Below are 9,139 nucleotides of genomic sequence, written 5' to 3'. Positions count from 1 at the left end.
AGGGAGGCCACGATTCCGCTGGACATGGTAACGCAGGGGGATCATAGGGAGAAGATCAGTTTCTACCTTATTGATTCACCTGGGTTTTCAATGGTGTAGGGGGTTCCCTGGCTGGCTATTCACAATCCCCTCATTTCCTGGAAACAGGGGGCTCTTCAGGGGTGGTCAGACGAGTGTTCGGGTAGGTGTATAGGAGTTTCCATCGGTGCCACGACGGTGGAGAGTCCAGACCAGGTTTCCATCATGCGCATTCCCCCAGGTGGGCCATGTCCTTTACACGCTTTAGATTTACGATCTCTTATAGACCAAGTTCCCTTAACACTGAGGCCGACGCGCTGTCCCGTCTCTATGACTCCGAGGACCGGTCCATCGAACCCACTCCCATCCTTCCAGCCTCTTGGCTGGTGGCCCCGGTGGTATGGGAGGTGGACGCGGACATCGAGCAGGCGTTGAGGGTTGAACCTGCGCCTACACAGTGTCCGACTGGTCGTAGGTACGTGCCGCTTGGTGTCCATGATAAATTGATTCGGTGGGCTCACACACTACCATCTTCGGGTCATCCAGGGATTGATAGGACAGTGCGGGGTCTTAGGGGGAAATACTGGTGGCCCACCTTAGCTAAGGATGTGAAGCTCTATGTCTCTTCCTGTTCGGTATGCGCCCAGAGTAAGGCTCCTAGGCACCTTCCTAGAGGGAAGTTACAACCCCTCCCGGTTCCACAACGGCCATGGTCCCATCTCTCGGTAGATTTCCTTACTGATCTTCCCCCATCTCAGGGGAACACTACCGTTCTGGTCGTTGTGGATCGGTTCTCTAAGTCCTGCCGTCTCCTCCCATTGCCTGGTCTCCCTACGGCCCTACAGACTGCAGAGGCTCTATTTACCCACGTCTTCCGGCACTATGGGGTTCCAGAGGATATTGTATCTGATCGGGGTCCCCAGTTCACGTCCCGGGTTTGGAAGGCGTTTATGGAGCGTCTGGGGGTCTCGGTCAGCCTTACCTCTGGTTATCACCCTGAGAGTAATGGGCAGGTGGAGAGAGTAAACCAGGAAGTGGGTAGGTTTCTGAGGTCGTATTGCCAGGACCGGCCAGGAGAATGGGCGAGGTACGTCCCGTGGGTAGAGTTGGCCCAGAACTCACTTCGGCATTCATCCACGAATATGTCGCCATTCGAATGCTTACTGGGCTACCAGCCGGTCCTGGCTCCGTGGCATCAGAGTCAGACCGAAGCTCCTGCGGTGAGGAGTGGGTACAGCGCTCGCTGACTGGGAGGGGTACGGTCCGGAGGAGAGGTGCTGGGTACCGGGGAGGGACATTTTAGATCCTTCCCTCTTGAGGGATTTCCACCGCCTCCACCCGGATCGCCCCGCGCCTCGTCCTCCGGGTCATCCTCGAGACCGGGGTCGGCGCGCTGCGGGAGCCGCGCGTCAGTGGGGGGGGGGATACTGTCACGAATCTCGCCGAAGATGGTGCCTCTTCCTGTTCAGGCGGCGCTCGGCGGTCGTCGTCGCCGGCCTATTAGCTGCCATCGATTCCCTTTCAGTTTGTTTCTGTTTATTGGGTAATTGGGTACACCTGTTTTGAGTGAGTGTTTGTTTGTAGGCTATTTAAGGGCACTAGGCCCGCTGGGTATTTGTGCGGGCTTGTTTTCTGTTATCTGGTGTGTGAGTGTAAAGAGTATTTTTTCTGGACAGTTTAGTCCGTTGTATTTTGGGACGGGTTGTTTCATGCGCCCTGGTGTTTTGCATGTCGTGGCTCCACAGTCTATGGAATAAAATATCCACAAACTGAATTACCTGCTCTCTGCGCTTGACTCCTCCACTCACCATTGTAGAAGTTGTAACAGTCATAATATACGCACAAACTCCTCCTATACCATAAGCATGGCACCTAAAAGTATTATCAGAACAAAACCTCTCAAATTGCTGTCATAATATACGCACAAACTCCTCCTACACCATAAGCATGGCACCTAAAGTATTATTAGAACAAAACCTCCCAAGGGACAACTGACACTTATTCACTTGACCTTGTCGGACAAAGACGCATCAAAACTCAGCAGGACAGACTGCCTGCCCTCCAGGACACCTACAGCACCCGATGTCACAGGAAGGCCAAAATGATCATCAAGGACAACAACCACCCGAGTCACTGCCTGTTCACCCCGCTATCATCCAAATGGTGAGGTCAGTACAGAAGCATCAAAGCTGGGACCGAGAGACTGAAAAACAGCTTCTATCTCAAGGCCATCAGACTAGCCAACTACCACCAGGTTACTCAACCCTGCACCTTAGAGGCTCCTGCCACTTTAATTTGTATTTTACCAGGTAAGTTGACCGAGAACACATTCCCATTTACAGCAACAACCTGGGGATTAGCTACAGGGGAGAATGAGCCAATCGTAAACTGGGGATTATTAGGTGACCATAATGGTTGGGCCAGATTGGGAATTTAGCCAGGACACCAGGGTTAACACCCCTACTCTTACAATAAGTGCCATGGGAACTTTAATGACCTCAGAGAGTCAGGACACCAGGGTTAACACCCCTACTCTTACAATAAGTGCCATGGGATCTTTAATGACCTCAGAGAGTCAGGACACCCATTTAACGTCCCATCAGAAAGACAGCACCCTACACAGGGCAGTGTCCTGGGGTATTGGGATATTATTATTTTTTTAGACCAGAGGAAAGAGTGCCTCCTACTGGCCCTCCAACACCATAAGTGGAAGAATTTTGCAGTGATGAGCTGGCCAATCAGCGGTCTACTCGCATGAATATTTTTAATGACCAGAATACGCCCACAACATTCTGTTGTTGGGGTACGACCACACCATAAAAGCTTCCTTTTAACATACTTAAATAAAAAAATCACTCATATTTTAATTATTTGTAGGTCATATTTCATAGAAATCTGCCACTGCTGAGGACGTGTTCATATGCTATGCTACCCCAAAATGTTCTCCCATGGAAATGTCATCTCTGTCTTAGATCAGCGTAAACACATGTATGAACAACATTAGCACAACAACAGACTGTAACATACTGCTGATAGAGGATCTTGGGAGGAGGATGCAGGAGATGGTGAGGAGGGGAGGGGGATGCAGGAGATGGTGAGGAGGGGAGGAGGATGCAGGAGATGGTGAGGAGGGGAGGGGGATGCAGGAGATGGTGAGGAGGGGAGGGGGATGCAGGAGATGGTGAGGAGGCGTGTTTACAGTGGAGAGGGTTCCAGTCATGGTCAAACATGTCTTCTTTGCTTTTTCATCACATTCAAATCTAGAGAGAGACAGAAAGATAAGACTGTGTGTGTGTTTGTGTGTGTGTGTGTGTGTGTGTGTGTGTGTGTGTGTGTGTGTGTGTGTGTGTGTGTGTGTGTGTGTGTGTGTGTGTGTGTGTGTGTGTGTGTGTGTGTGTGTGTGGATCCTTACACGATGGCATCCACACAGGGTGGCATGGCGTTTTGGATGTGGTATCCTTGCAGTCAAAATTTTATGTGAGTGTTAGACACACTGGTGGAGGAACTTGTTAGTTGGCCAACCTTAGTTGGCCGACGATCTGAGAAAGGGGAAGAAAGTAAGTTACAGAGAAAGGAAGTGGCAGAGAGAGGAAGTGACAGAGAATAACAGAAATAAGAGATTTAGACTGGTAGCCCAATTCTGATATTTTGTTTTTACTAATTGGTGTTTTGACAAATCCGATCAGCTCTGAAAAAGAGCTCATGTGAAAGAGATCTGATGTAATTGGTCAAAAGACCAATTTGTGGGAAAAAAGATGAGAATGGGCTGATCTCTAAACTAACCATAAACATGGTGTGGTTTTAGTTATGAGACACTGACAGGAAACCATGTGACCTAGCCTATCTCAGAGGTGTCAAAGGTGTCAAAAATAGCAACCAGGAAATCAAACAAGTTGTGCCTGTGTGTGTGTTTAAAGATACATTCAAATCTACTGAAGATGCAGTATATTCAAACGGTTAGTTATCATCCCCCCGATGTAATACTAAACAGTTTAAAAGTATTTTAAATGCATAGATAACTGTGGTTCGTGGACCACTCTGGATCCAAGAGGTCTGAGTTGTAGGAAGTCTGTCGAAAGCCTGTCAATTACAGTAACTCAATGGAAACTTTGACCAAATAGTAACATTTTCTGCATTTTAATGTGAGTGTATATAGCATAATATAGATATTATATATTAATATATAGTTATAGAATGTATACAATATAATGTGGTATTCAATCATTCACCACATCATCAATCAACCAATCAATCAATCAGTGAATCAGTCCTCACAGTTAGAAGACACAGAGGTGAGGTACACACACATGGTGATCAGTGATCAGGACTGGAACACGGACATGCTGACTGACTGACTGGCTGGCTGACTGGCTGGCTGACTGACTGACTGGCTGACTGACTGGCTGGCTGACTGGCTGACTGGCTGGCTGACTGACTGGCTGACTGACTGACTGGCTGACTGGCTGACTGACTGGCTGACTGGCTGGCTGACTGGCTGACTGGCTGACTGGCTGACTGGCTGACTAGCTGACTGGCTGACTGACTGGCTGACTGACTGGCTGACTGGCTGGCTGACTGACTGACTGGCTGACTGGCTGGCTGACTGGCTGACTGGCTGGCTGACTAATTGACTGGCTTACTAACTGGCTGACGGTCGAATGGACGGATGGACAGATTGATGTACCGACCGTTCGACAGACCAACAGAGACAGCCACTATGCTAGGCACTAAACTACGGAGACGGGTCGGAGGTCTACTGAGTGGTCTGGTAACCGTGGCGATGAGTCTGTCTGGAAGGCAGGGGAAGTGTCAGGTTTTGTATCTCACTGTGGGTTACATTAACAGCACGAGTGGCAAGTCCCACCTTGCTTTGTTCATGTGTGTGTCATTGTACGATGTGGTCAGTATTGGTAATGGTAAATTCACACCTCCGCCCCTCTCTCTCTCCCTTTCTGTCTGATGAATGAAATGAAATTGTTCTGACGAACAACTCTTAATGCTACAATATGTAACTTTAGGGTGATCCTACAAAATTCACATAGAAAATTAGTTATAGATCTATCGTTCTCATTGAAAGGAAGTCTAAGAAGTAGTAAATCTGTTCTATGAGTGCTATTTCTTAGCTTCCAGTTCTTAAGTTTCGTTTTTGAGTCTTGAGTTTTGTACACCAGATTCAAACAGCTGAAAATACAGTATTCTTGGTTATTGAAATTATATTTCACAGCGGTTTGGATGGTACAATGATTCTCTACACTATACATTGCTTGTTCTGTCATGTAAACTGAAATTTTAGAAACCAGGATTTGGTGGAGCGATGTCTGCAAATTCAAAATAATGTTGATTGATAGAAAATAAACAAAGTAAATGTATAAGTACTTAATAAATAAATACATTTATTAAATAACATTGATAACGTATTGACATGATGAATTACAAACAGCCAAATATGAACTTATTCATCTAAACATCAAAAATGTTCTACAAGCCCCCATAAGTACTTGAATAAATAAAATAAATGGGCACATACAATACTGGTCTTAAATGTAATTCATAAAAACTCTAACAACCCATTGAACATGATTATGGCAACTGAGTTCAAGTATAACTAGATAATCAGACTATGAAAAACATCAATATGAATAAGATATTCAATATGAATGTAATATGTTTTGAACATCAGCGGAGCTTCAGACATTGGCAATGACTCTATTGGTTGGATGTTGACTGCTGAGTTGAGGCATTCTTGGTCGATTCCCGATGACGGGGGGAGGAGAAAGAGGGAGGAGAGGAAGAGATAGAGGGAGGAGAGGAGGAGGCAGGGAAAAGAGAGGAGAGGAGATAGGAAGGAGAGGAGGAAAGAGAGGGAGGAGAGGAAGGTACGGATGGAGAAGAGGAGGAACGAGGGGAAAGAGAGGAGAAAACAGAAAGAGGAGAGGAGGGTAAGAAGGTAGGGGTGGAGGTGAGAGAGGGAGGAGAGGAGGAGGGAGAGGAGGTTAAGGAGGTACTGGTGGAAGTGAGAGAGGGAGGAGAGGAGTTGATGGAGGGTGGAGAGGAGGGTAAGGAGGTAGTGGTAGGGGTGGAGGTGGAGGTGAGAGAGTTTGGAATGGAGAGCGAGAGAAATGTTGAGCTCAGACGGGCCATTCTAGAAAGGAACAAATTACAATCAGTTTCATTTTCTCAGTTGTTCTTTCCTGTGTGTGTGTGTGTGTGTGTATGTGTGATTTTTAACTTACTCAAACTGATGAATCTTGCGGCGTACCCAGGGTTGTTTATGGTAACTACAGAACAGACCCTTCTTCGTCTCAAAGCTACAGGAGAAACACAGTGTTAACACTGAAACTGAATTGGTTGGACACAACATGTCTGGGGGCTTTGACACAACATGGCCACTACATACTGTAAAGCACTTTGTGACAACATATGAGACTGGATAAACCTAAATGAAATAGACTAAAAGTTCCTTACATGACGGCCCGTACACAAGGAGCGTTATAGTTCTGAATCCAGTAGCCTGTGATGGGATCGTTCACCTCTGTCCTAGACACTGTCTTACAGCACGACACCAGCTTTTCTGCATCTACTGATGAGGGAGAAGAGTTTACATATGTTAAAACAAATCCTCTTGACCTGGCAATCACTTCAAAAACCATGTATCCTGTTACATCCCAGCTCTAATCCCCTAACACTCCCTCCTTCCCCTTACCTGTCCCAGTCCAGCCCAGCTCTAACACACACTCCCTTCCCCTTACCTGTCCCAGTCCAGCCCAGCTCTAACACACACTCCCTTCCCCTTACCTGTCCCAGTCCAGCCCAGCTCTAACACTCACTCCCTTCCCCTTACCTGTCCCAGTCCAGCCCAGCTCTAACACACACTCCCTTCCCCTTACCTGTCCCAGTCCAGCCCAGCTCTAACACACACTCCCTTCCCCTTACCTGTCCCAGTCCAGCCCAGCTCTAACACACACTCCCTTCCCCTTACCTGTCCCAGTCCAGCCCAGCTCTAACACACACTCCCTTCCCCTTACCTGTCCCAGTCCAGCCCAGCTCTAACACACACTCCCTTCCCCTTACCTGTCCCAGTCCAGCCCAGCTCTAACACTCACTCCCTTCCCCTTACCTGTCCCAGTCCAGCCCAGCTCTAACACACACTCCCTTCCCCTTACCTGTCCCAGTCCAGCCCAGCTCTAACACACACTCCCTTCCCCTTACCTGTCCTAGTCCAGCCCAGCTCTAACACACACTCCCTTCCCCTTACCTGTCCCAGTCCAGCCCAGCTCTAACACACACTCCCTTCCCCTTACCTGTCCCAGTCCAGCCCAGCTCTAACACACACTCCCTTCCCCTTACCTGTCCCAGTCCAGCCCAGCTCTAACACACACTCCCTTCCCCTTACCTGTCCCAGTCCAGCCCAGCTCTAACACACACTCCCTTCCCCTTACCTGTCCCAGTCCAGCCCAGCTCTAACACACACTCCCTTCCCCTTACTTGTCCCAGTCCAGCCCAGCTCTAACACACACTCCCTTCCCCTTACCTGTCCCAGTCCAGCCCAGCTCTAACACACACTCCCTTCCCCTTACCTGTCCCAGTCCAGCCCAGCTCTAACACACACTCCCTTCCCCTTACCTGTCCCAGTCCAGCCCAGCTCTAACACACACTCCCTTCCCCTTACCTGTCCCAGTCCAGCCCAGCTCTAACACACACTCCCTTCCCCTTACCTGTCCCAGTCCAGCCCAGCTCTAACACACACTCCCCTCCGCCTACCTGTCTCAGTCCAGCCCAGCTCTAACACACACTCTCTTCCCCTTACCTGTCCCAGTCCAGCCCAGCTCTAACACACACTCCCTTCCCCTTACCTGTCCCAGTCCAGCCCAGTGCTGCTATGACGACGGCTAATGTCCAGATCTTCACCAGAGTTCCACAGGTCACCATCTTTACTCTAAATGTCAGAGACACAAATGGTACAATAAAAGTTCAATAAATAGATAAATCAACTCTCTCTCTTCTCTGCAGGCTGCTCAGCTCTGGGTCAAGTCTGTTGTGTCCATCTTCACCAGGGTTGAGGGTACTTAAGGCCTGAAAAGCAGAAGTGTTACTTCCGGGTTCAGTCATTATTCCGCTCTCATCTATTTCTTTTGTGAATGACAGAGTGAATGAAAGACTACGGGGGTTTCTGCTGCGTCACCGCAGGTCGTTTACCAACAGGAAACACTTTCATCAGCATTCAGACCAGACAAATGAACATGGGTCTTTCCCAGAATGCCTTACAGAGGATCAGAAAGCCGACAGAGGGTTTATTCTAATGTCTGAGCTACAAGTCCTCTGATTAAGACTTTACTAATGAAACACATCAGCTTGTCAGAAGATAATGAAAGGTCGAACATTTGGTGATTTTGTTTTTTGTTTCCAATATTGAGTGCTCCTACTTTTAATTTTGTCAGTTGACTTTAGGGAGGGGTTTTGGGTGGTGACATCATGGCGAACCCACCTCAAGGACACATGGAGAGTCACAACCTTGATCTTTGTGCAGCATTGTGTTTTACGCTGCCAGATCAGTCTAACACAGGGGGTGGCCGACCCTGATCGTTGAGAGCTACGGCGATTGCAGCCTCCACTTATGCACATGATTACACTAATGAACCAATCATTGGCCTTCTTAGGCCGCGGGCCACAAGAGAGACAAAAAATATACATCACTTCACATCTTGTGATTTTTTTGTCATGTCATGTGCTATTATTGGAAATCTAATAGTGACCATTCCAATTGGTACCACAACCGTTTGTGGTCAAGATCAGAATAAACCTGGCTTCCTTCCTGCTGACTCAACACTCTCTATCTCCCTGGGAAAGAGGAAGGAACCACATCTAACACACACAGAGAATGTCCCATTATCATGCTTTTCTTAGCACCTCACACTGAGAGGAGAAGGGCCACAGGAAAAATAGATCATGTGTTTGCCTGTCTGACTGACTGACTCATGAAGAAAAGTTCAGATTATGCAATATAATTATAACAGTTTCGGTCAATAGTCCTTTATTTGCTCCTTTTATAACCTAATGGAGGTCTCCGGACCAAAACACTGGTTCAACTAGAACAGCATTCTCTGTGAGTTGAGGGGGTCAC

At 47.9% G+C, this 9,139-nt stretch overlaps 1 protein-coding gene across 1 annotated transcript; it reads right to left on the bottom strand.

Annotated features, from left to right (window-relative positions):
- Nucleotides 1-5,457: 5,457 nt before the first annotated feature.
- LOC139366692 (uncharacterized) lies at nt 5,458-8,004 on the bottom strand. The gene is made up of 4 exons (XM_071104375.1): nt 7,872-8,004; nt 6,484-6,598; nt 6,252-6,326; nt 5,458-6,160 (listed from the first exon to the last, which is right to left on the bottom strand). Exons 1-4 carry the CDS (start codon nt 7,945-7,947, stop codon nt 5,725-5,727), a joined length of 702 nt encoding a protein of 233 aa, XP_070960476.1. The 5' UTR covers nt 7,948-8,004; the 3' UTR covers nt 5,458-5,724.
- Between the last annotated feature and the right edge of the window lie 1,135 nt (nt 8,005-9,139).

Source organism: Oncorhynchus clarkii, chromosome 15 (assembly GCF_045791955.1).
Source record: "Oncorhynchus clarkii lewisi isolate Uvic-CL-2024 chromosome 15, UVic_Ocla_1.0, whole genome shotgun sequence".
In the NCBI taxonomy this organism is placed as follows: Eukaryota; Metazoa; Chordata; class Actinopteri; order Salmoniformes; family Salmonidae; genus Oncorhynchus; species Oncorhynchus clarkii.
Note: the sequence above shows the minus strand (reverse complement) of the source record. Positions and strands in the feature narration are given on the sequence as shown.